Here is a 27,872-nt window from a genome sequence, read left to right as displayed (position 1 = left end):
GAACTTTGTGGGCAAAGTATTATCTCTGCTTTTCAATATTCTATCTAGGTTGGTCATAACTTTCCTTCCAAGGAGTAAGCGTCTTTTAATTTCATGGCTGCAATCACCATCTGCAGTGATTTTGGAGCCCCGCCCCCAAAACAAAGTCTGCCACTGTTTCCCCATCTATTTGCCATGAAGTCATGGGACCAGATGCCATGATCTTAATTGTCTCAATGTTGAGCTTTAAGCCAACTTTTTCACTCTCCTCTTTCACTTTTCATCAAGAAGCTTTTTAGTTTCTCTTCACTTTCTGCCATAAGGGTGGTGTCATCTGCATATCTGAGGTTATTGATATTTCTCCCGGAAATCTTGATTCCAGCTTGTGCTTCTTCCAGCCCAGCGTTTCTCATGATGTACTCTGCATAGAAGTTAAATAAGCAGGGTGACAATATACAGCCTTGATGTACTCCTTTTCCTATTTGGAACTAGTCTGTTGTTCCATGTCCAGTTCTAACTGCTGCTTCCTGATCTGCATATACGTTTCTCTAGAGGCAGGTCAGGTGGTCTGGTATTCCCATCTCTTTCAGAATTTTCCACAGTTATTGTGATCCACACAGTCAAAGGCTTTGGCATAGTCCATAAAGCAGAAACAGATGTTTTTCTGGAACTCTCTTGCTTTTTCTATGATCCAGCGGATGTTGGCAATTTGATCTCTGGTTCCTCTGCCTTTTCTAAAACCAGCTTGAACATCTAGAAGTTCACGGTTCACGTATTGCTGAAGCCTGGCTTGGAGAATTTTGAGCATTACTTTACTAGCATGTGAGATGAGTGCAATTGTGCGGTAGTTTGAGCATTCTTTGGCATTACCTTTCTTTGGAACTGGAATGAAAACTGACCTTTTCCAGTCCTACGGCCACTGCTGAGTTTTCCAAATTTGCTGGCATATTGAGTGCAGCACTTTCACAGCATCATCTTTCAAGATCTGAAACAGCTCAACTGGAATGCCATCACCTCCACTAGCTTTGTTCGTAGTGATTCTTTCTAAGGACCACTTGACTTCACATTTCAAGATGTCTGGCTCTTGGTGAGTGATCATACCATCATGATTATCTGGGTCACGAAGATCTTTTTTGTACAGTTCTTCTGTGTATTCTTGCCACCTTTTCTCAATATCTTTTTCTTCTCTTAGGTCCATACTATATCTGTCCTTTATCGAGCCAATCTTAAAATGTTCTCTTGGTATCTCTAATTTTCTTGAAGAGATCTCTAGTCTTTCCCATTCTGTTGTTTTCATCTATTTCTTTGCATTGATAGCTGAGGAAGGCTTTCTTATCTCTCCTTGCTATTCTTTGGAACTCTGCATTCAGATGCTTATATCTTTCCTTTTCTCCTTTGCTTTTCACTTCTCTTCTTTTCACAGCTATTTGTAAGGCCTCCTCAGACAGCCATTTTGCTTTTTTTGCATTTCTTTTCCATGAGGATGGTCTTGATCCCTGTCTCCTGTACAATGTCACGAACCTCAGTCCGTAGTTCATCAGGCACTCTATCAGATCTAGTCCCTTAAATCTATTTCTCACTTCCACTGTATAATCATAAGGGATTTGATTTAGGTCATACCTGCATGGTCTAGTGGTTTTCCCACTTTCTTCAATTTAAGTCTGAATTTGGCAATAAGGACTTCATGATCTGAGCCACAGTCAGCTCCTGGTTTTGTTTTTGTTGCCTGTATAGAGCTTCTCCATCTTTGGCTGCAAAGAATATAATCAATCTGATTTCAGTGTTGACCATCTGGTGATGTCCATGTGTAGAATCTTCTCTTGTGTTGGAAGAGGATGTTTACTATAACCAGTGCGTTCTCTTGGCAAAACTCTATTAGCCTTTGCCCTGCTTCATTCCATACTCCAAGGCCAAATTTGCCTGTAACTCCAGGTGTTTCTTGACTTCCTACTTTTGCATTGCAGTCCCCTATAATGAAAAGGACATCTTTTTTGGATGTTAGTTCTAAAAGGTCTTGTAGGTCTTCATAGAACTGTTCAGCTTCAGCTTCTTCAGTGTTACTGGCTGGGGCATAGGCTTGTATTATCGTGATATTGAATGGTTTGCCTTAGAAAGAAACAGAGATCATTCTGTCGTTTTTGAGATTGCATCCAAGTACTGCATTTCCGTGATGGCTAGTCCATTTCTTCTAAAGGATTCCTGCCCACAGTAGTAGATATAATGGTCATCTGAGTTAAATTCACCCATTCCAGTCCATTTTAGTTCGCTGATTCCTAGAATGTTGATGTTCACTCTTGCCATCTCCTGTCTGACCACTTCCAATTTGCCTTGGTTCATGGACCTGACATTCCAGGTTCCTATGCAATATTGCTCTTTACAGTATCAGACCTTGCTTCTATCACCAGTTGCATCCACAACTGGCTGTTGCTTTTGCTTTGGCCCCATCCCTTCATTCTGGAGTTATTTCTCCACCAATCTCCAGTAGCATATTGGGCACCTACTGACCTGGGGAGTTCCTCTTTCAGTATCCTATCATTTTGTCTTTTCATACTGTTCATGGGGTTCTCAAGGCAAGAATTCTGAAGTGTTTTGCCATTCCTTTCTCCAGTGGACCACATTCTGTCAGACCTCTCCACCATGACCTGTCCATCTTGGGTGGCCCCACATGGCATGGCTGTTTCATTGAGTTAGACAAGGCTGTGGTCCGTGTGATCAGACTGGCTAGTTTTCTGTGATTATGGTCAGTGTGTCTGCCCTCTGATGCCCTCTCGTAATACCTTCCGTCTTATTGGGTTTCTCTTACCTTGGATGTGGGGTATCTCTACACGGCTGCTCCAGCAAAGCACAGCCGCTGCTCCTTACCTTGGTCGAGGGGTATCTCCTCACAGCCACCCCTCCTGACCTTGAACCTGGAGTAGCTTCTCTCGGCCCTCCTGCGCCTACAGGATTTACCTATAGCACAGGGAATTATGGGACTTCCAAGGTGGCTCAGTGGTAAAGAATCCGTCTGCCCAGCAGGCGACATGGGTTCAATTCCTGGGTCAGGAAGATCTCCTAGAGAAGGAAATGGCAATCCACACCAGTATTCTTGCCTGGAGAATCCCATGAACAGAGGAGCCTGGCAGGCTACAGTCCATGTGGTTGCAAAGAGCCTCTGGGTACAGAGCATTAAATAAGTAAAACTGTACATACCCTTTTTAATCTTCTTCTAGGAAGGAACAAGATTTAAAATTCTGTGGAAAAATTTTTAAAGAGATAGGAATCCCAGACCACCGTACCTGACTCCTGAGAAACCTGTCAAGAGGCAACAGTTAGAACTGGACATGGAACAACGGACTGGTTCAAAATTGGGAAAGGAGTATGTCAAGGCTGTATATTGTCGCCCTGCTTATTTAACTTTCATGCAGAGTACATCATGCAAAATCCCAGGCTGGATAAAGCACAAGCTGGATTGTGCTTGTGCACAATCAAGATTGCTGGGAGAAATATCAATAATCTCAGATATGCAGATGACACCACTCTTACAGCTGAAAGCAAAAAGGAACTAAAGAGCCTCTTGATGAAAGTGGAAGTGGACAGTGAAAAGCTGGCTTAAAACTCAACATTCAGAAAACTAAGATCATGGCATCTGGTCCCATCATTTCATGGCAAATAGATGGGGAAACAATGGAAACAGTGACAGATTTTATTTTCTTGGGCTCCAAAATCACTGTAGATGGTGACTGCAGCCATGAAATTCAAAGACGCTTGCTCCTTGAAAGAAAAGCTATGACCAACCTAGACAGCATATTAAAAAGCAGAGACATTACTTTGCCAACAAAGGTCCATCTAATCAGCTTTTCCAGTAGTCATGTATGGATGTGAAAGCTGGACTATAAATAAAGCTGACTGCCAAAGAATTGATGCTTTTGAACTGTGGTGTTGGAGAAGACTCTTCAGAGTTCCTTGGACTCCAAGGAGATCACACCAGTTCATCCCAAAGGAGATCAGTCTTGAATATTCATTGGAATGACTGATGCTGAAACTCCAATACTTTGGCCACCTGATGTGAAGACCCGACTCGTTAGAAAAGACCCTGATGCTGGGAAACATTGAGGGCAGGAGAAGAAGGGGGTGACAGAGGATGAGATGTTTGGATGGCATCACCAACTCAGTGGACATGAGTTTGAGCAAGTTCCAAGAGATGGTGATGGGACAGGGAAGACTGGTGTGCCGCAGTCCAAGGGGTCGCAAACAGTTGGACACAACTAAGTGACTAAACAACAACCACAAAGCCAGGAGGCAGCTAACAACTAGCTCCAAGATTCATAATGAATTACAATTTCAGGAAGACCTAAGTAAAAGAAGTACAAGGTGCCATGAGACCTTGTTGAGATGGGTAGTCTGATTCTGCAGGGGTCAGTGAAGGCTTCCTTAAGGATGCCTTGAGTTTAGTAATGAAGAAACAGAAATGGTTCCGATAGGGGAGGATTCCATACTGTGGGAGCAGTGTGCAGGAGGAGGGCAGGGCCCCAGTGGAAGGCCAGTGTGATTGCCGTGTACAAGGTGAGGGGCAAAGGTCAGGGATGTTATCGCACAGGCAGGCAGAGCCTGGTACGCACAATAAGAAGGTGAAATCTTGCTCTGTGAGGGGAGCCACTAGGGATTCAGAGCGTGAAACTGACTTAAACTAATGTTATGTTTTTAAAAAGTCAGCTGAGCTGTTCTGCAGAGATGGATTAAGCATGACAAGAGGGGATCCTCGAAATATTCAGGGGGCATAATCTTGGGGATTTGGTGAGGCACTAGGTAAGCTGAAGTGAGGGAGAGGAGGAGAGATTCAAGAGTAACTTCCAAGACTATAAAACGCTGTGATTAGCAGTGCTTTTCCAGTCTAACTGGAGTTTTTCTCTGTCGTGTAGCATGACAGGCCAAAAAAAATGTATTTTATCTGTGCCTAGCAAAGGACTAGACTCACAAAAACACTTAAAACAGTAGGAGAATACATCAAATGCTTCCCTTTTCTAACAAGAGAAAATTCCTTTTGAGAGCATTACATATTTAGCTCAAAGTTAACCTTACTGTCTCCTTTCATGACCGTAGAAGCAAAGACTGTCAGGGTCACCATCTCATCCTGCAGTCTGTGAACTACAAAGGCATTTTATTTTTACCTTTCTTGTGGCATTTATCACTTTCTGCCTTGTATGTTCATTATGTATCTGTGTATCTTATCTCCTTTCCTAAACTGTAAATTCTGTAATGAAAGATAATGATTATTAACACGGAAATAAGCCCAGGACAACCTATGGGAGTATTGGAGATGGAAAGGGCATTAGAGAAAGAAATAGGCAGAAAATTCTTTTGTCTCATTAACCCAATGAGTTGTAGTTTAAAAAAAAATGATGTAGAAGTAGGGAAAAGTGCTTATTATGTATTTTACATTGACATATAACCTAAAGCAGCACTCAAATATAATTAAAGAAAATAATGAAGTATTGGAAACTATTGATTTCTCTAATTGGAAAGGCAACTAAGCAAGATTTTGGATGAGTAAGTGTGAACATGAAAATACTTCCATTCTTTCTAACCACAGCCTTAAAACTGCATTGACAGGAGTTGACTGAAATTAGCCAGAGTTCTACAGCAGACTCAAATCATCAAAACTTCCTACACTTAGGGGGAAAAAACAATCACCCTCCCCCACCAACCCCACTCTGAAGTGAGCACTTCAGAGAGTTTCTTGGTCCCTTCTTTCTCAGGGAGCTAAGCCTACCATCAAAGATCTAAGAAAAAATTCTGTCAGACAGATGCCTCAGTCTAGGTCCTAGCGTGATAATTCATCAACTCATTGTTTAAGGCTTTCTTCTATTACTTGTTCTCAGTGAAACTGTAGTATTTATAATGATGCCTTTTCCACTAACCTAAATACTTTCAGATAAGGTCCAAGATTCAGGCGTGTAAAAGCCTACCCTGCATATGGCAACCTCAGAACAACTCAGAATATTTCTTGCTCACAGACTTCAGAGCTTTAAGCAAATGACACCTTCCCAATGAGGGCTTCCTTTGTCACTCTATTAAAAAATTGCAACCTCTACCACCTGATACTTCCTACCCTTTACCACTCATCTCTAGCACACAAGATATTACACTTATCTTGTTTACTATGTCTCCCTGTCTACTGGTTGTCCCCCTAAATCTGCTCTTCTTTCTTCCTGAGCACCTGGCTTTCCAGCTATAAACTACATTTTCCTATCTCCCAAAGGCATGTGTTTACAGTGATGTGTATAATTTCCTGGTCATTTTCCTAAAGAAGCTTGCCCTGGATCCCTCTTTCCCTCTGGCTGGCTAGAACCTGAAAACCAAATGCTGAAGAAGGCAGAACTGCCCCACTACCCTGGAACCCTAGATGTGCGTACATGCTCAGTTGTGTCTGACTCTTTTGTGACCCCATGGACTGTAGCCCAACAGGTTCCTCTGTCCATGGGATTCTCCAGGCAAGAATACTGGAGTGGGTAGACATTTCCTTCTCCAGATGAGTTCATGCAATAGAAGCTGCCTCTGTCCTGGGTTATTATTAACGCATGCCAGAGACACGAAGGGGCTTCCCTGATGGCTCAGATAGTAAGGAATCTGCCTGCAATTAAGGAGACCCAGTTTCAATCCCTGGGTCCCAGAAGATCCCCTGGAGAAAGAAATGGCTACCCACTCCAGTATTCTTGCCTGGAGAATTCCATGGACAGAGAAGCCTGATGGGCTAGAGTCCATGGGATCGCAAAAGAATCGGATGTGACTGAGCAACTAACTTAACTTTCACACTTTCAGAGAGATGAAGATCCAGCTTTTTCTGGCCATTGTATTTTGGAACTATCAGCTTCCTCTTCACCCTAACAATACCATCCCCCATTAAAATCGAAGACCTATGGGTGCCGAAATTTTTGTCTGTTTGCTCACCACTGCATCCCTAGCAAGTAGAATAGTGCCTGACACATGGTACAGTATTTAGTATTTGTGAACTGATTAAATAGACAAATTCATTACTATCACTTCCACATCTTCAAACCACCTTCATGGCTTCAAGAAGTTCAGATTACAAGATCCAAATTGCTCCTAAGAAGTTCCTATAGCCCATTAATTGCCTCTGTCTCCCTCCTCCACTGAGTATGCCCTTCAGCCCCATTTACCCTCCTTTGCAGTTTCCCAATGTGCCTGGCTCTTGCCCAACTCAGGGCCTTTAAACAACTGGTTTCAGTAACTACTCACAATCCCCACTGCAGAAGTAGACCGTCATTCCTTCAGTTATCTGCTTACATGTCATTTCCTCAGACAGAACTTGCCAGCTACCCTATCAAAAATAGATCCTATTTCTGCTATCTCTGTTTCTAATTAATTTCACTCATAACTTCGGAAATGAATAATTAGAATATTTGCTGCCTTATTTTTTAAATTGAAAATTAGATTCTAAGTTCCATAAGGACATGAAGCACTTTTTATTTACTACTCAATCCTGTTTGCTTAGCATAGTGCCTGGCTGGTCATAACAAGGCAATAAAGGGGTGAATGAATGAACTCCACTAAAGATGCTGAGTGTTCATTTTTAAATATTTTGAAGTAGACAGGAGTTTAAAGCATTCACAGCTCTCCGATAAATATAGTCTTCAAACGCCCTTAACCACCAGCATGACAATAATGTAAGTTTCTACTTATGGGGATATAAACTAACGTATATTCTGGTGCTTTTAACTGTTTTTTTCTGTTTTTATGTAATTTTGTTTTTAATGGTTTTAATTGTTTTCCTAGAAGGATTAGCATTACTCCTTTACACTACTACTTTGTAGTTGCTAACGACCACATGGAATTTGAATGATTCCTATTGGTATGATGGACCAAAAGCAGCTTTTACTAGGATGTCTCAAATGCAGGTTTATATGGGCATATACAATTCAAAATAAAGGATGATTATGCTTTGGGGGCATGCCAACTGACCTCCCAGGACCTCAGACCCAAAGATCAAAGATTCTTTCATCTCTCAGGTGAAGGTTTCAGTTCATCAATTTGCTTCCGATTATGTAACCTGGAGGTGGCCCTCTAGAACCGTGTGGGCACCAGCCAAATTGGGTACTGCAGAACACTCTAGAGGTATTCAGTAATTCAGACTTTAAAAAATGTTGTTTTCTCTCATATCATTCTGCAGTGGTGGATATACAAACATACACATGGGATAAAATTGCACAGAACTAAATACACAATACACACAAATGAGTACAAGTATAACTAGAGAAATCTGAATGAGATCAGTGGATGCTATCAATGTCAATATCTTGGTTGTGACATTATACTACAGTTTTGCAAGATGTTACCATTAAGATAAACTGGGTAAAGAGTACATGGGATCTGTATTATTTTTTACAATTGCATTATCTCAAATTTCAATTAAAAAGTGGTGCTTCGACACAGAAACTTTAGGATTCTGCAGGATTCAACTGGTTATTTTCTGAAGAAACCCGGAAGGAAGAGGCTGGGGAAATGAGAAAAAGAAGTAGGAGTGAATATGAAACCTCATAATGGAAGAGATTACTGAAAGAACATGGCAATCTCTGAAAATATACACACATATCCTTTCTACTTCAGGTCACAATGTTAAAGAATAAAAGACTATTACAAAACAGCTAGATCAACTCCTGCATTTTAAAGTTCTGAAAAATGAGGTTTGAAAAATAATTTGCCAAATTTTAAAACTTTTGAAAAGAATAAAAAGGAGACTAGTTTTCCAACTTTGGAATAGGGAAGGAATGCTTAAACAAGACACAAAGCAGTAACCACAAAGAAAGAACCAAATCCGGACTACATTAAAGCTAAGAATTTCTTTATCAAAAGACATATATATATAAAGCTACAAACTAAGATATTTGCAAAAAATGTAATCAACAAAGGATTAATCTGATTATGAAAAGGACTCATAATTATAAATCAGTATATGATCAATAACCTAATAGAAAACAGTTAAAAGACATGAACAAGTATTTCAGAGGCGAAACATAAAGGGCCCAGAAACATATGCAAAGATGCTTAACCTCATTAGTAATCAGAGAACTGACAAAATGTAAGACGTCAACCAATATCAAAGGCAAAAATATGAAGCAATGGAAACTCATACATTGCTAGTTGTGATTCATATGGTAAAACTACTCTGGAGAACAATTTCACCTCCTCTTGTAAAGTTGCACGTTTCTAGAGCTATTACATGTATTTGTCTTCCTATAGATGTGGCTGAGCGTGTGTTTATATATGTGTATCCTACATACATTGGGGAGGAACCTCTTTCATAAATATACATTAAAAGACATATTCTTCTGGTCATACAGGAAAAAAAACCTGCAAAATAACCTATAAGTTCATCGACAGAAGAATGGATAAATTCTAGTAGATACCCAAAGTGAAATATTATTCAGCAGTGACAATCAACGACAGCTACATGAAACCTTATGAAGAATCTTAGCAATTTAATATTGAGTAAAAACAAAACAAAACAAAACAAAACAGTATACTATCTCTATAAGCTCAAGAAATATTGACGATCCAAGAGCCCTCACAGTTCACAGAGGAGGAAACTGAGGACATAGGTTACAAAGCTGAGCCTGGAATTTCTTTTTGTGAACTCCCAGTCACTGAACAACCTTGGACAAGCCATCTGCCCTCTATTTCTTCACCTGTAAAATGAAGAGGCTGGACAACTAAAAGGTCTCTAAGATCCTTTACCAGTTCTAGGACTTCAGGGAACCTTACAGACCATGTAGCAATCCAAGTCCTTCACTTTACAGATGAGATGGTAAGGCTAGCAGACTATGGGCAATTACAGTAAAGTCTTCTACTCCTGGGCTGTACACACTTTAGATTTGTTCATTTATCTTCACATGATCCTAGGACATAACTGTGATAGTTAATTTTATGTGTTAACTTGACTGCACCACATACTGCCAGATATTTGGTCAAACATTACAGGGGGTTTGTCTGTGAGGGTATTCCTGGATGAGATTAATATTTGAATTGGTAAAGAGAGTAAAGCAGATTGTCCTCCATAACATGAGTGGACCTCATTCAAGCAATTGAAGGCCTAAATAAAACGGAAGGACTGACCAACTCTCCTCTGAGTAAGAGGCAGCTCCTCCTGCCTAACGGCCTTTAAGCTGGGACACTGGTTTAATTGGCCTTGGGACTTGAAGTGAAGCACTGATTCTCCAGGATATCAAGCCTGCTAGCCTTTGGACTGAAACTTACGCCATCAGCTGTCCAGGTTTTCAGGCCTTTGGACTTGGACTAGAACTACACCATTGGCTCTCCTGGGTCCCCAGCTTGCTGACTCCAGCTCTTAAGACTTGTCAGCCTCCAAAATCACGGAAGCCAATTCTTTGTAAGTTTCTTTCAGACAAGCTTTCAAACTCTATGATTATAAATGGAAAATAAGATTAAAAATACAGATAGTAATCAAATTTCATTTATTCATTCAATTTTTATTGAGCATATTACTACATGTCAGGCACTGAAACATTAGCGATATAGCAATAAACAAAAATAGTCACTGGAGATGGAAGTGGCAACCCACTCCAGGATTTTCGCCTGGAGAATCCCATGAATAGAGGAACTGGGCAGGCTACGATTTAGCGACTAAACCACCACCACCACCACCACCAAAAATGGTCACAATTCTTACTTTCATGACATTTACTAGACAGAGGGAAGCTTGATACTATATAGGTTAGCAAACAAATATAATATGCAAATGTAAAGTCAACTGTGATAAAGAGTAGAGAAGAAAGGTTCATAGTACTATGAGAACCTGGGAACCTGCCATAGTCTGTGGGAAGGATTAGGGACAGCTTCCCTGGGGATGTGAGATTAAGACAAGCCCTGAGAGATGAGTAAAAGTTCAGGAACTGACTAAAAGAGAGAGGTTTACCAGACAAGGGAAATAGTATACACTAATGTCCTTTGACAGACGGAAGGTAAAAAGTGAAGATGACTTTTTGCAGTAAGAGAAAAATTCATCCTAAAATCCACAGCCTTTTCAACAAATGGCACTGGGAAAACTGGATATCTACATGCATAAGAATGAAGCTGGACCTTTACCTTACACCAAATACAAAAGTCAACTCAAAATGGATTAAAGATCTAAATGTAAGCCCTAAAACAAAAACAAAAACAAAAAAAACCCTAGAAGAAAACATAGGGGAGAAGCTTCATGACACTGGATTTGGCAATGATTTCTTGGAGATGACACTAAAAGAGCATAGGCAACAAATGCAAAAACAGACAAACGGGACTTCATCAAATTAAAAAACTTCTATGCATCAAAGGAAACAATCAAAAATATAAAAAGGGAAACAAACCACTGAATGGAAGAAAATATACAGAAAGCATATATCTGATAAAGGGTTAACATCTAAGATATAAAGAACTCCTACAACTGGACAACAAAAAATTATCTGATAAAAAATATGCAAACACATGAATAGACATTTCTCCAAAGATGATATACAAATGGCCAAAAGTATGAAAAGATGCTCATGTCACTAATCATCAGAGAAATGCAAATCTAAACCATATAAACAACCATCAGGATGGCTCCTACCAAACATCACCCTCTCCTAAGGGGGGAAAAAAAGTGTTGGTGAGGATGTGGAGAAACTGGCAGCCTTCTGCAATGATGGGTATGTAAAATGGTACAGCTACTATGGAAAACAGTAGAGATGCACCTCAAAAATTAAACACAAAATCACCATAAGATTCAACAATCCTACTTTTGCATATATACCCAAAAGAATGAGATCTTGAAATCAGGATCTCAAAGTGATTATCTGCACACTTTTGGTAATAGCAGCAATATCCACAATTGTCAAGAAATGGAAGCAACCCAAATGTCCATCAATAGATGGTTGGATAAACAAAATGCAATACATAAACAGAGTATCATTCAGCCTTAAAAAGGAAGAAAATCATGTCACATGCTACAGCATGGATGAATCTTGGGGCTATTATGCTAAGTGAAATAAATAAGAAAACTATGTAGGACTCCATTTATATGAGGCCACAATAAGAAAAATATGGTTTAAAAAAAAGAAAAGAAAAATATGGTAGGACTTCATTTATATGAGATATCTAAAATAGCCAAATTCCTAAAAACAGAAAGTACAGTGGTAGTTACTAGGGGCTGCGGGGAGTAAGGAATGGGAAATGAGGTGTTGCTATTTAATGGGTAGAGAGTTTCAGCTGTGTAAGATGAAAAAGTTCTGGAGATCTGTTGAACAACAATGTGAATATACTCAACACTACTGAACTATGAAAAAAGAAGGTGAAAGTCACTCAGTCGTGTCAGACTCTTTGTGACCCCATGGAGTCCATGGAATTTTCCAGGCCAAAATATTGGACTGGGTAGCCTTTCTCTTCTCCAGGGGATCTTCCCAACCCAGGGATTGAACCCAGGTCTCCCACACTGCAGGCAGATTCTTTACCAGCTGAGCCACAAGGGAAGCCCAACTGAACTATGTACTTTAAAAAGTTTAGGATAAATTTTATCTATGTCTTTTAACAGAATTTTTTTAAAGTAATAAATACAGAAGAGCGGTGGAAACGTTTGGCAGTTCCTCAAAATGTTAAACATAGAATTAAATATTTAACCCAGCAATTCCAAATCTAGGTACACAGCCAACAGAAATGAAAATGTGCCCACATAAAAAACATATACAAAAATGTCCAAAGCAGAATTATTATTCATAACAGCAAAAAAATATAAACAATCCAAATGCCCATTAGCTGACAAATGGATAAACAAAATGTGGTATATCTATTCAGTGGAATATTACTGAGTCATAAAAAGGAATAAACTACTGATACATGCTACAATACAAATAAACCTTGAAAACATGCTAAATGAAATAAGTCAATCACACCTGATACTGGTCAGGTCTTTATCTAGAGAGTACTGGAAAGTCACTGAAGGCTTTCAAATACACATCTGTGAAAGATCCCTTTGATGCTGTGTGGAAGGTGGATTGGAGAGTGCAGTAGGAGATGAGATCATCTACTGCAATGATCCAGATAAGTGATAGTGGTAGCTTGGACTTGGGTGGTGGTAGGGATGGCAAAGTAGAGAAGAGGATGGATTTGAGAACTCTTTCTGAATTAGAACCTATTGGATTTGCTGAGAACAGATGTAGGAGAAAAAGGGAAAGGCGTTATTAAGGATGACTGCTAGGTTTCTAGCTTGAGCTACTAGGTAGAAGATGGTGCCATCTGTTGAAAGAGGGAAGACTGGAGGAGGAACAAATGTGAAAGAGATGCTGATGACTTGGACTAGAGTGGCAGTCGTGATGATAAAGCACAAGTAGCATCAACAGCCTGTGGTGATGAACTATGTGGGAATAAGATGCAATTCATGTTCTGGTAAGGTACAATGAAGGTCAGAAAGATGCCCTGGAGAAGGAAATGGCAACCCACTCCAGTATTCTTGCCTGGGAAATCCCATGGACAGAGGAGCCTGGTGGGCTACAGTCCATGGAGTCATAGAAGAGTCGGACACGACTTAGTGACTAAACAACAACAAAGATACAATGAAGGTCAGATCTGAATGTCTATTAAGAACCATGTTGGGACTTCCCGGGTGGTCCAATGGCTGATACTCCAAGTTCCCAATGCAGGGGGCCCAGGTTTCATCCCTGATCATGCTGCAACTACAGCCTGGTGCAGCTAAATTAAAAAAAAAAGAGAGAGAGAGAGCTATGCTATTTAATGACAGTGAAACAGAAGTATTACTATAAGGTGCTCCTGGACAAATGCTGGATCCTCAGCTTTTTAAAATGACCAACAGTACTCAAGATAATAAACTACCATATTGTCTCCATGTAGTAAAAATTTCTGTAAGTGTGCACTTATTATATAAGCAGGAAAACCAAATAATCAGTCATATAATGTTATTATCAAGCAGGGTCATGAAATACTACCCCAAATGCTTATTCCATCCCAGTTCCTGTATCAAATCAGAAGACTGAGCACCACCATCATTGGAATAATGAATTTCAGAAGAGTGTCTACTGGCACTGTTGCCAAGGGAGTTGGCACACTAGTCTGAACGCCGGCAGCACTTCCTGTGTGTACCTTCAGGAGGATAGCACTGATTACCTGCTGCCTGGGGAGGTTGCTCTTATGCGTGGTCTTCTGTCTCTAATAGACTGCAACCTACTGGAGAGCAAGGCTGTGCCTTATATACCTCTACAGTAGGGCACGGGTGTTCAAAGGAAGCTTTTGGTTCATATGGATGTTTTCAGAAAAGAAGCCAAAAGTAAACTGTGCACTACATTATAGATCCCTTAATCTATATTATTGCAAGCTACATTAATTGTGAAGCTTCAAGAACATCCCCACTCCTTACACAACAGGTGTAACTTACATAATCTGCTCTACCCAGCTGTTACTTATTTGTGACAGCTCCCTCCTGGCTTCTGCTCCCCATTGAGCTGCAGGGTTACTGCATCTTCCAATATGATTTCCTAATTTATTCTTTGCCCCAAATCATAACTGAATTATTAATTTTCTTTTTTGATAACAGATTAAAAAAAAAGATTGAAACTAAGAATAACCAGAGATATCACTGAGGTTTTCCATGATCACAGAACTCAAAAATCCTGCAGTAAAGTACTACTTATAAACATTTCCATAAAATTCATTCATTAGCCCAAGAATTTAGTCTTCCTTTTGACAGCCTTTCCTATATAATTATCCTTGACCAAAAACTCTTCACTATGCCTGCTCTTTGGACCTGTGTTATCCAAAAGGATTTTTAAAATTGGCTGCCTATAAGCTAACAGCTAACCATCACAGAATGGGATGAAGTAATGATGCTAATGAGTGTTGGCTGGGACTATGGGTAAATGGATGGAACATGGAGGAGTTGGGGCAGTGACAAAAGTCAGAAAAACTGAAAATCCACGAATTTAGTGATGCTCCAGAGAGGAAACCAGCAAGTGTTGACGCTAAACTGGCAGAAACATCAATACTTCCTGGCTCCCCCACTGGGTGCATCAATTTATCACCGGCAGGCTGCTCTTCTGCTGCAAGCGACAGTGAATACATTCAACGATCTGCAAAGCGATGACCTATCATCCAGAAGCACGATGTGTACAGCAATGAGAACAAGGTGATGATTGCTGGGAGTTTCAGACAGACTCAGTTCTGCTGCTTCATTAGCTTAATGACCCAGGGTCAGTCATTTCCCTTCTCTGAAAAATACCAGTATTTCCTAACAGTGAAAAAGTTAACAGAGCAGGTCTGACTTCTATTCTTAAAAGTGTCTGCTTACAAGGTTGGTATAGACACAGATGGTGTCTGGGGAATTGGACGTGGGGAAGGTTCCCACCATCCTAAGTGGTAAGAATAGCTCGCTGTGTTGGCATAACGTTATGGTTTATGCTAAATATCTGTTTTCCTTCTGGGAGTCTGAAATTCTGCATGTACCAGGCAGAGGGTGTGTGTCCATGTGACCAGCTCCCAATAAAAACTCTGGGCACTGAGTCTCTAAGAGGCTCCCTTTGGAGACAACACATTGCTGGGAGGAATTAAGCACAACCTGTGTGACTCCACTGGGAGAGGACTGTTGGGAGCTGTGCCTGGGTTCCTGCAGACATGGCCTCTTGAGCCTTTTCCCTTTGCTGACTTTGCTTTGGAGCCTTTCTCTATAATAAATTAGAGCTGTGAGGACAACTATTATGCTGAGTCTTCTGAGTTCGGCCAGTAAGCATGCTGAGTCTTCTGAGTTCGGCCAGTAAGCCATCGAACCTGGGTGTGGTTCTGGGGACCTCTGGCACAATTGGTATGTGCTGAATAGCTTACCAAACTTCAACAATCATGCCAAGTAGGTGTGATGTTCATTCTATAGGTGAAGAAAGGAGACTTCAGAAACAGGAACAGAGTGTACACAGAAAATAAACATTTCAGCATTTATCAAATATGTGTGTGAAAGTCACTCAGTCGTGTCTGACTCTTTGCAACCCCATGGACTATACAGTCCATTAAATTCTCCAGGCCAGAATACTGGAGTGGGTAGCCGTTCCCTTCTCCAGGTTATTGAATATGGATGTTCTCCAATTTTTGTGAACTGAGGAACTACTTGGAGTGCCTGCTAAAAATGCAGTTTCCTGGCACCTATCACCTGAGACTTGGATTCAGTAGATTTGAGGCTCAAGAGTTTCTATTTCTAATAAGATTCCCAGATGATTCTTCTGCAGGTAGTCTAAGGACCATACTTTGGGTAACACTTTGATGTACAGGAACTACAGTGCCCAATTCCCAAGCTAGGATGTAAATGGCAAAACCAGGACTTGCACTAACCCTTTTAAACAAGGTTAAGGCTCTTTTCTCAACAAAACTGCTTCCCTCAAACTCCACAATTCCTCTGGTTGCTCTGCCTTCTCACTGCAGGTATCCACCCAGCACCAAATACCAAGTGGAATCTGGAATCCAAATAATGCTCTTGGGAGAGTGAATTCTGTAGCTTTGGTTTTCAAAAAGATTTGATGTGCTGGTGGCAACAAAAAATATAAGCTTATGCATAGGATTTAACAAAAAGAATACAGATTTGCTTATAATTGTAGAAGTTGAGAACAGGATATGGGTTATAGTTTTCTGTGACTGGCCAACAAAGGGGAAGGCACTAAAGATAATCTTTTTCACTGATCGAGAAACTAGCGTCAAGTAAATGCTAAAGCTTTTCCTTTTTAAGTGGGTAGGAAAGTATAATTTTTTTCTCATTTAGAATAAATATAGTGTAGTATTTTGTAACTGAAAGGGTGTTATTTTTAGTGCCATGCACTCAAGCCCAGTCTGAAACGCATAAGCTTCTCAGTAGCTGGTCATTTTTCAACTTCTATTACTGACTCAGACTATGCTATCAATTCAGAAAGTATTTATTGAGCATCTACTGTTTACTTGATGCTCTGCTAAAGGCACAATCATTATCAAGAAAACTGCTGATTTTTTCAATATCTACAGGAAAAAGAGACTAGAAAAATATAGCCACACTACTTTATGACAACATATAATGGAGGAGTCTAAAAGAAAGTACACGGTATCTGCTTGAACAGGGTAATCTTCACCAATCCTCCCATATTTTATTAAATAAATATAGGGCAAAAAATTGATGACAATCTGTATTTCACAAATACATATTAACCTCCCGAATCTGGATATCCACAGTCCAATATTATCTATAAACCTCAAATAATCAGTAAGTCAGCCAAACCAGCAATCCCTCCACACATTGCAGTAAGTGTGGGGCTGCCTGCCAATGTACTGGCACAGGGCACCCCACGCCCATATCTGCAGTGCTGAGTACTCATTCATCACTAAACTGCAGTAGTGTTAACATATGCTGCAGTCGTGCTAATGTTTGTTTTACAGTCACCACTGATCTACCTTTATTCTAGGCCAGGAAGGTTAGTGTTAAGTGAGTGTAAACAAACTTGAGAACAGCACCTACTTCACTTACGGAAGCCTAGAAACTCACTCTGCCCAACCAGAAAATTCCTTCCAATCTGAGGAATTCGAGATGCAAAAGATTATTCCATATAAAGCACTACAGATGTATAGGAACTCCACTACCTTGAGGGGGAAAAAAGTGTTTTTCATTTGTGTCCCATGCTTCCACCTCTTTGGGAGAACTTATACCATGTTAGACAAGCAGTCAACCTTAATGATTTTTTCCCATCACTCAACAAACCAGTATTTGAATTCACTCATGAGCTAGTTCTCTGCACATCATCCAGAGGCAGGGATGTTAATTATGGTTCTCTAGGGGTCACTAGTAGCTCAGATGGTAAAGAATCTGCCTGCAATGCAGGAGACCCTGGATGGATTCCTGGGTTGGGAAGATCCCCTGGAGGAGGGCATGGCAACCCACTCCAGTATTCTTGCCTGGAGAATCCCCATGGAAAGAAGAGCCTGGGCTACAGTCCATGGGGTCACAAAGAGTCGGACATGACTGAGTGACTAAGCACAGCACAGGGGTCACTGGCTATACTTTACCTTTCAGAACCCACTGCAGTCGCTGGTCAACTGGCAGCCTACATGAGGAAACAAGCTCACCTGGATAGTTGTATCAATATGAAATTGGCCAGCTTTACCTGCTCAAATCTCACTTCTGCTAAAAGCTCATTAAGAGCACTGGAAACTACCTGATTTATAGGTATTCACTATCACCCACTAAAAGGTTGAATTATGCACAAGAATCATAAACAGAAGAAGCAAACAGTAAACCCTTATAGGTGTTCAGAAGACATCCCAAGTTTTATGTTGCTGAATCAGTAAAACCCAGATCAGGATTTTAAAAAAAGACAAAACTTGTTTTCAGGTTATCTAATATTTACTTCAAGTAGTAGTGATTCATTCCTAAATAGGTGTCCCACTTTACAGAGAATCAGACTAAACATCTATTTGCAAAAGAGCCCTTTGCCATGTCTAGGTCATATTGAAGGTATCAAATGCAACAAATCCCTTTTTATCTGAAATCCAAACAACCAGAAAATAATCGAAATTGTTCACTCTATTTCTGGTAGAAAGACAAACAAGTAAGTATATAATAGTAACTTATTTATAAAAAAGCAAGTTGCATGGTTTGTCACAAATGTGTTACACAGCAGTCACCACATCCTCTAAATCTATAGCCGTGTACATAATGACCATTAACGCTCATGAAGAGAGGGAGTTTGTCTTGGTCACCAATGTGTCCCAGGGCCTACTATAGTGCCCAGTACATAACAGATGTTCAGTGAATATTTGTTGAATGAAATAACGCCCTGCAAAATCATAAAATGGTGTAATCATCTAAGAGATTATACTATGGTCAGTATAGCTTTGTCGTTAGATATATTTATTCTAATAGTTTAAAAATTGGTAATCAGTACACACCAATGTTTAGGTTCTGATCACAGTTCCAATGTGGAGGGGTGTCCCCACACCAACAAGCAATTCTCAGACATAACCTGAGTGTCCCATAATTCAACTTATCTCTGAATAGAGGTAGCATCAGATACCCCAGGTTAGGCACTTAGTCGCACAAGACTCCCCCAGCCAGCCACTTCATACACCAGCAGCAGGTCCAGGTTATCAGCTGTGTTTCTTACCAACTGACTACAAACTGGGCTTCCCAACAACCTCCACCCTGGGTTTCAGACACCAGCCTCAAGTCCAGGTTGTTACCAGTACTTCTGACTGACTGACTATAAATCAGAGGTTCCCATAATCTCCGTCTTTGGTTTCATTAATTTGCTAGAGTGGCTTACAGAACTCAGAGAATCATTTTACTTCCTAGATCACTGGTTTATTATACAAGGATCAGCCAAATGGAGGAAATGCATAGGGCAAGGAATGGGGAAAGGGCACGGAGCTTCTGTGCTCTCTAGGAGCACGGCCTGCTCTTCACAAATCTCCAACCTGGAAGCTCTCCAAACCCTGTTTTTTGAGGGGGGGGGTTTATACAGGCTTCATTAATAGGCATGATTGACTAACTCATTGGTCACTGGTGACTCAATCACCAGGCCCTCTCCAATCCACAGAAATCAGGGGTTTGGAACTGAAAGTTCCAAGCCTCTAATAAAAGGGTTGGTTTCCCTGGTGACCAGCTGCCAACCAGAGATGCTTTCCCAATTCACCTCATTAACATTATAAAAAAAACACCTTTATTGCTCTCAAAGTCGGAAATGCCAAGGGTTTTAGGAGCTCTGGGCCAGAAACAGGCGAAGACCAAATACACATATATATTTGTTATTATAAATCAACCTGGAAGCTCTCCAAACCTTGCTGATTGGGTGTATCACACCCAGTTAACTAGAACTCATTTTTAACCATTTTTTCATAAGAATTTCATAAATATCACTATGAGCAGAAGCTATTATTTATGTGAAACATAAAAATTTTTCATTCAAATATTTATCAAACACCTACTATGCACCAGGCACTGTGCCAACTGTCCCTGCCCCCAGCAGCTTTCAACATCTAGGGCAGCCTTTTTCAACTGGAATTCCTCATCTACAGATGCATGCACAGGAGATAAGTATAACATAAAACAGATTCTTTAGGGCATTAGGAGTTGATTCTCTCCCAGTGGAGAAAAACTAATGTAAAGTGCCACAGAAATTAAAAGGAAATGACAGGGGTTTACCTGGTGTCCAGTGGTTAAGACTGCGGTTCCACTGTAGGAGGTGTGGATTTGATCCCTGGTGGGGGAAGTTCTTTATGCAGGGAAAAGGAACCCCTGCTCTCAAAGAAATTACAATACGATAATAAAAGTTTGCTTTTAATAGGGGCAAATTCACCTGTTAAACCCAGCCATGGGGACTTCCTGGGTGGTCCTCTGGCTGGGACTTTAAGCTCCCAAAGCAGGGAGCCCGGGTTTGATCCCTAGTCTGGGAACTGGATCCCAGGGGCCACAACTGATGCCCAGTGCAGCCAATAAATAATTAATTTTTTAAAAATCCAGCCATGTATGAACTACCTGGTAGGAGCAAAGATGAACAGGCCATTTGTAATGTTGGTGTAAATGCAAAAATACTGCACTACATACATTGATAAATTTCTACACATAATAAAACTCATCAATATTTTCCTTGCTCAGCAATGTCAGGCTGAGGATTTCAGTTAAGTGAAACAAGAAAAAAAATATAATTACTCTGATAATATTAATTCAAAGAGAAAACAAAAAACCTTACTACAAAAAGACCCCCCAATTACCTGAATTTTATTCACTGTCTCCATATATTGATTGCTTCACTAAATTGGTCTTGCCTTGGATTTGAGGCAGCAGACAGATGGGCCCCAAGCTGAGCAGCTGGAGTTTGTCCCCTGTGGACAGATACTCCAAGACAAAGATAAAAGCCAGAGCAGAGGAGCTGCCCAGATAAGAGACAGACCACACATTCCTCATTCTCGAGGTCAAGGAGGCCTTCCCGACTACACAGGCGCAGAGAGCCTCCTTGGATGTCAAGAGGGGATGCACCCCATAGTAGGCAATGTCAACCTACCCAGAGGCCTCTTCACTAGACTCCATCTTGGCTAAAAGAAGTGGGTGCACACATGGGAAGATCCTGAGATAAACCAAACTGCAGACTCAGAGCCAGGCAGAGCAAGACTATGAGGCAAAGGAAACCCGGAAGAAATACCCCATGTAAGTGACTCAAACTACCACCAGGGCACAACTCTCTTTCTGAGCCCACCCATGTATGTCTATCCACACGTACACTTTTTCCTCCTAATAAACACTTTACTTATTTCACTACTTTCCATCTCTTTGTGGCAATTCATTTCTACAAAGCCAAAGGGCCAGGGTCTTGTCACAGGCCACTGGCCCTGGAGGTCTAGTGGCCAGGATTGCTGCTACCTGCCTTCAATCTCTGGCCCAAAACGGAAATCCTGCTTCAAGCCACTGCAGGTAAAGGCCACCAGAGATCAGACTCAAAGAAATACATTATCTACCTATTTCATTATTTTGAATATTTTTTTTATCTTAGTTTGAATTTTCCTTAAAATACCTTATGCAGTCAACTTCTTTCCAGTCCTGGGTGTCTTCGACAGATACAACATTTTCTATGTGATGATATTACTATACGCTGCATGCTTTATGGAGACAAAACAGTTTGAGAGCTAATAGAATCAGAGAGAGGTTTTTTTTTTTTTTCCCCAATATTTCAACTCGAAACTTAAGCTTTTATATGTCGATGATCTAGAAATTCACACCTGTTTCATATCATTCTCTGACAGGCTAGTTAAATAGCATCCACCTGGCCAAGTCCCCTGAATTATTTTATCAAGTAAAGTCTTGTTAGCATGAAATAAGTGAGTAAGCCAAATGGGGTTAATTCTTGTTGTTTAGATTCTCATTAAACCTTTCAACTCATGTGAAAATGCAACTGTAATCACTATGGAAGTCACGAAGAGTAAAAGATAGAATAAAAGTCCCTGACACTTAAGTTTCAATTAGTCCAGACTTCCAATTAAACATTCTTTTAATGGAAAGTAAATTGTACAAAAAAAACTACCATTATTTATTTTATTTATGGAGACTAGAGATGTTGACTGGGAATAGGCTATATAGTTTTTATTATACTCTCAGACATCCAACTCTTAAATCTTTTATGACATCTCCTACATATCTAAATCCGAAAATCCTACACCAAATCCACCAATTTCTTTCTACCACAAAATTGTCAGAAGGAAAGTCATAATTCATCAGAAAGGACACAAGACAATTTCTTAATGGCAAAGACATCAAGGCCATGTCTTTAAAATATACAATGAATCACTATTTCTTTTAGCTCAAGCTAAAGAACTTTCTTTTATGGCAGAAAGTGAAGAGGAACTAAAAAGCCTCTTGATGAAAGTGAAAGAGGAGAGTGAAAAAGTTGGCTTAAAACTCAACATTCAGAAAACTAAGATCATGGCATTTGGTCCCATCACTTCATGGGAAATCGATGGGGAAACAGTGGAAACAGTGTCCGACTTTACGTTTCTGGGCTCCAAAATCACTGCAGACGGTAACTGCAGCCATGAAATTAAAAGACGCTTACTCCTTGGAAGGAAAGTTATGACCAACCTAGATAGCATATTCAAAAGCAGAGACATTACTTTGCCAACAAAGGTCTGTCTAGTCAAGGCTATGGTTTTTCCAGTGGTCATGTATGGATGTGAGAGTTGGACTGTGAAGAAACCTGAGTACCAGAGAATTGATGCTTTTGAACTGTGGTGTTGGAGAAGACTCTTGAGAGTCCCTTGGACTGCAAGGAGATCCAACCAGTCCATTCTAAAGGAGATCAGCCCTGGGTGTTCTTTGGAAGGAATGATGCTAAAGCTGAAACACCAGTACTTTGGCCACCTCATGAGAAGAGTTGACTCATTGGAAAAGACTCTGATGGGAGGGATTGGGGGCAGGAGGAAAAGGGGACGACAGAGGATGAGATGGCTGGATGGCATCACGGACTCAATGGACGTGAGTCTGAGTGAACTCCGGGAGTTGGTGATGGACAGGGAGGCCTGGTGTGCTGCAATTCATGGGGTCGCAAAGAGTCGGACACGACTGAGCTACTGAACTGAACTGAAAGAACTTTCTCTTTCAAAACTGGAGAACCTGGGCCTGGAGAAATAAATGGCATTTTTAAAACGATTTGGCAAACACTGCTGCTGCTGCTGCTAAGTTGCTTCAGTCGTGTCTGACTCTGTGCAACCCCATAGACGGCAGCCCACCAGGCTCCTCCGTCCATGGGATTTTCCAGGCAAGAGTACTGGAGTGGGTTGCCATTGCCTTCTCTACTGAGCTGTAAAAGATGATACTACTTCCCACGTTAGGTTTAAAATCTAACTGAAAGTCGCTCAGTCGTGTCTGACTCTTTGCAACCCCATGGACTATACAGTCTATGGAATTCTCCAGGCCAGAATACTGGGTAGCCTTTCCCTTCTCCAGGGAATCTTCCCAACCCAGGGATTGAACCCAGGTCTCCTGCACTGCGGGCCAATTCTTTACCAGCTGAACCACAAGGGAAGCCCTTAAAATGTAAAGCCCTGTCCTAACATGTAGTATCTAGTTTTGTGACCAAGAACTACAATCAACATCACTGGAATTTATATTACATTCAAAGTAAATTTCAGATGTACACGGGTACACAAGAAAAACACTTAATTCTGAAAGGAATTCATAGCCCCATCTCCAAAATATAAAAGCACACAACTTAGACTACATCTATATTACTGTGCAAGGCAAGCTAAACTAAGTCACTTCAGTTGTGTCCGACTCTGTGCGAACCCATAGAAGGCAGCCCACCAGGCTCTCCCGTCCCTGGGATTCTCCAGGCAAAAACACTAGAGTGGGTTGCCATTTCTCTCTCCAATGCATGGAAGTGAAAAGTGAAAGACGAACCTAAATCTTTAGTTGTATCCTTCTAGTGATGTAAATGGGAGTGCCACTCAGTCTCTACCAAGGAAAAGATGAGGACAGCATTTTGCTTACTGACTTCGGGAGCTAAAAACCGCCCCCCCCCCAACTATTTCGAAGTCATTCTTTAGTAGTAAGTATTTGATAGTATATTTCACATTCCGTCCAAGGGTTTGCAGATTAATTCCTTGCCCTAGGCCTAGGGCTCAGATACAACTCCTGAGAAGCTTTCAGTTCACTGCACTGGTAGAAATTCTGGAGACTTAACCAGAGTCATGGTTGCTCAGGAAAATGCGAGCAGTCCAGCATTCCAGCAGAAACAATGAGGTCAAAGCTCCTTTCAGTGTGAGCATATTCTCCGCAGAGATCTTGGACGGGGATGCAAGGTACTAGCCTCAAAACCTGCAGGCTGGCACCTCAACAACTGCTGCAAATTCTACTGCATGCCCTGCCTTCCCCGGCCAGCACTGCTTCCTTACTAGACTCAAACAACGCAGACCACTCTGAGCAAAAGAAAGATGAAGGGGGCTTTTAGACTGATACTTTTAGACTGGTTGTTTGGTTTCAAATCTTTAAATCCTTAAAAAAGGGGGGGAGTCATCATCTCAATGTTGAGCTAACAAATATATTACGAACCACAGTCCAGTTGTTTTCCAGTATAAGAATGCCATGTGAAAAGATTATCCTCTTCCCAAATATTACAATTAGTCCTCTTTGTCACCTTTCCTTTTCTAACACCCCCAAACAACACTCAGGATCACAAGAATCTACATGAAATAGAACTATGAAGCACAATGCTCTTTTACCTTCTCAGGCTAACTGTGAGAAACCAATTTTAGTCACTTGCTTTAGCAAAGCATACAGTTCAAGCCAATTCCTACGGATTTCAAAATCCTGATAGGAACAACCTCTATTGCTGTGCCACAGGTAAACCTGCTCCAATTTCATAAGACATGCTTCTGGTGAGGTAAACCTTTAGAAAAACATTAACAGCACTCTTGTGATAATAATAGCCTAGAAGGGGACGTACAATTACTTCGTTTAGCCAGGGTACATTTGTGAAAGTTTCAAATGCAGAAAAAATGAGAGCAAATTCATCCAAAGCGTGAAAAATGCTAGCAATGCTTCGATTACGAATAATCGCAGGAAAACAGCCAAACCGACAAGTTCTTAAACAGATCTTGTAAGGGGGGTTGGTAGGCGTGCACAGCACTCAACCATTTCTCCTAAGGCCAGAAAAATCCACATTTACTGACGAATCCTTCCTTTCACATTACTGGCAGAAATAAAATCCTATTCCCGCCACCTCATCTTGCAATTAAGGAAGTTGCTACTAATAGCAGCATAGAAGTAGATGGTCCCGGTTTCACTCCATTCTTCACGTACCCTCTAGGAGTGAACAGGTTACTCAAGAAAGTCAGTAATCGGTTTTCCGGGTGCCAAACTCCCTCGGCAATAAAATTCCCTTTTCTGGGGATCGGGGAGGGGGAGTCGACGTGGACGGAGGCGTCCAGCCGCAGCTCGCCTCCTCCCCCGGGTCAAGGTCTGGGCCGTTCGGTGCTCGGCGAGGCTTCAGCCCCGGCGCTCGCTTGGTAGCGGCGGTGCCGCCTCCTCGCGTTTCCACCTCGACTCAGCCCACCCCGACGATCGCCCTCGCTTTTATTAAACCCTCAAGGTGAGAGGTTCAGGCTGGGTCTCCAAAGTTTGCGCGGCCTCGGGTGAGCAGCCGGCTGAGCCCGGCCCCAGCCTCCCACCCCTCAGCCCCCAGGGCTTTTTTGGACCACGGTGACAGGTCTAGGTTTACCTCCATGTGCTCATGGCAGAGGAAACAAAAGAAAGCAACCTCCCTGATAATAAAACGCCATCTTCGAGTAACTGGCACACCGAGGGACCCTTGGGTCGGTCCCCCCCGGGGGGTCCCCCACCATCCAGCTCGGAGGACGCCCCCGCGCCGTCCGCGGCAGTTTGTAAGGAACAGCCCAGGGAAGCTCCGGATAAATGGGCCGGGGTCGGGGTGGAGTGGCGGGGTGCTCCGAGAGCCCTATCTGACTCCCCACCCCGACCGCCCCGGGCAGCGTCGTTTCAGTGAAAATGTAAGAGCGGGCGCTGCTGGTGTCTCCCAGAGACGCAGTCTTCCCCTCAGGAAACTGTTCTGAGGGACCGGGCGAAGGGGCTGGCGAGCAAGCGAACCGACACGCGGGGAGCCGAAGCGAGTGTACTTACAAAACGATTAAAGCTCCGGCGGAACATCGCGTCGAAGGCTGCCGGGCGCCGAGCTGGACTCAACTGGGCTGTCTGAGAAGGTGCCGTCCACACACGACACTGCGGCGTGGGCCGGCGGCGCGAAACGGTCGGCGAGGCTCGCGGCCCCGCCAACCGCCGGCCCTCCGAACTCCCCCCGCCCCCCTCGGCCCCCGCCCCACCTCACTCACCGCCCCCCCCGCCCCGCCCCGCCCCGCCCCGCGCCGGGGGCGGCGGCCCCGCCTCTCCCGCAGCAGCCCGCGGAGATAGCGAGCCGAAAGCGCGGGGGAGGGATGGCGGAGGAGCGCTAGGCTCCTCCTGCGGGAGGGGGACGCCCAGAGCTCTCCACCAGCGGCGGGTTCGGCACCCCGCTGTCTACACTCTTTCCTGCCGCGGAGCCACCGCCTGCTTCTCCGCGGTCAGCCCGCGTGCGCCCGCCCCGCTCGCGGCCACGGGGGACCCTCCCGAGGCGCCCCGCGCCTCACCTCGACACTACTCCCCGGCTCGTGCGGGAGCCGCAGCCTACCCTGCCCCGGCCCTAATACGTCCGCCGCTCCGCTTCGCTCACAGCCCCTCCTCGGTCCGCGGCAGCTGCGCCGGCCGTCCCGCACTCGGGCCGGGGAGCCACGGTGCAGCCTGCCGGCCCGCCCAGAACCCGCCAGGCAACCGGGCTCCCCGCTCCCCGCGGGGCGGAGCCGGGCTTTGCGTGAGGAGCCGGGACCGGCGGGGCGCTGTAGAGACCCCAGCGCAGGCGGGGCGCGGGCCGGGGGACTAGTTATAAGAGGCCCCCTCCTCGTGTGCCGAGGCGCGGATCTCCCCACTACCCTCGCTTCGCTCAGCTACCTACGCGCCTTTCCCTCCTCAGGTTTTTTCTCATCCTGTCTCCCCACCTAAACCATCTCACTTCCACTTTCTCTCTGAGGTTGTAAAGTCAGGCTTTGTGTCGCCGCTGCTGCGCAGCGGGGCGGGATTTCCCTGCCACCCCCAACTACCCCTCCCGCCTATACCCCAAGCCCGTCCCTCCCGCCCCCGCCCCTTTGCTTCTCGCAGAGCAGCCTGGGAGTTGTAGTCCCGCCATGCCCCCGATTCCGCCTAGTACCGCGGGCTGGGAGCTCCCCCACTCGCCCGCTCTGGGTTTGCCCAGAGGGTTGAAGGAGGAAGCGGCTGAGATCTCAGGGCTGAACCGCGGTTCTCGGCTCGGGCTGGAAGTGGAGGCCACTAGCGCTCCTTAGATTCCCCGCGGTGGGAAATGTGAAAAGGATCTGCGAGGCAAAGCCACGAAAGCCCGGAACCTTCCCTGGGACGGGAAAAATTGTTCGCCAGGAAACGCTCTACCCTCTCGGCTCCTAGTTTAGAATTGGGAGTTTGCGAAACTTTAAACATTACATAGGAAAGCCGAAGCTAAAATTGCCTTGAGACTGGCCATCCCAACGCCCACGTCGCTCGGTTTGCACCGCACTTTGCGGCGTGCCCCGAGGCTGCTGGAGCAGAATGTAGATTCCTCTGCAAAAGTAAAGAAGAAATTAGTCGAAGGAGATCAGAGGGATTAACAGGAGCCTCTGCCGCGCCACCGTCTCCTGCCAGCGAAGGGCTGGGGACAGGGCTAGCTGCACCGTGGGCCTCCCCTGGGGTCGTGAAGGGCCTTTAATCCCGGGCACGGGCACTTCTCCTTTCCACTCGGGTTTAGGTCCATTTCAACAGATCTTTCGTG

The 27,872-nt window shown here is 43.1% G+C and overlaps 1 protein-coding gene and 1 non-coding gene across 6 annotated transcripts in view; both read right to left on the bottom strand.

Moving 5' to 3' along the window:
• ATP11C (ATPase phospholipid transporting 11C) overlaps nucleotides 1-26,313 on the bottom strand; it is a 170,427-nt gene extending 144,114 nt beyond the window's left edge. For all 5 annotated transcript variants that reach the window (XM_018044206.1, XM_018044203.1, XM_018044204.1 and 2 more), the window contains exon 1: nucleotides 26,144-26,313. In XM_018044206.1, the coding sequence (XP_017899695.1) occupies nucleotides 26,144-26,170 (27 nt within the window). In that variant the 5' untranslated portion in view covers nucleotides 26,171-26,313. The remainder of the gene's footprint in view (nucleotides 1-26,143) is intronic.
• Nucleotides 14,928-15,037, bottom strand: MIR505 (microRNA 505). The gene has a single exon (NR_129777.1). It is a non-coding gene; the product is annotated as a microRNA 505 (primary transcript).
• Nucleotides 26,314-27,872: the final 1,559 nt, after the last annotated feature.

The sequence above is a fragment of the Capra hircus genome (genome assembly GCF_001704415.2).
Source record: "Capra hircus breed San Clemente chromosome X unlocalized genomic scaffold, ASM170441v1, whole genome shotgun sequence".
NCBI lineage: Eukaryota > Metazoa > Chordata > Mammalia > Artiodactyla > Bovidae > Capra > Capra hircus.
The sequence above is the reverse complement of the archived record's forward strand: the minus strand, read 5'-3'. Positions and strand labels throughout refer to the sequence as shown.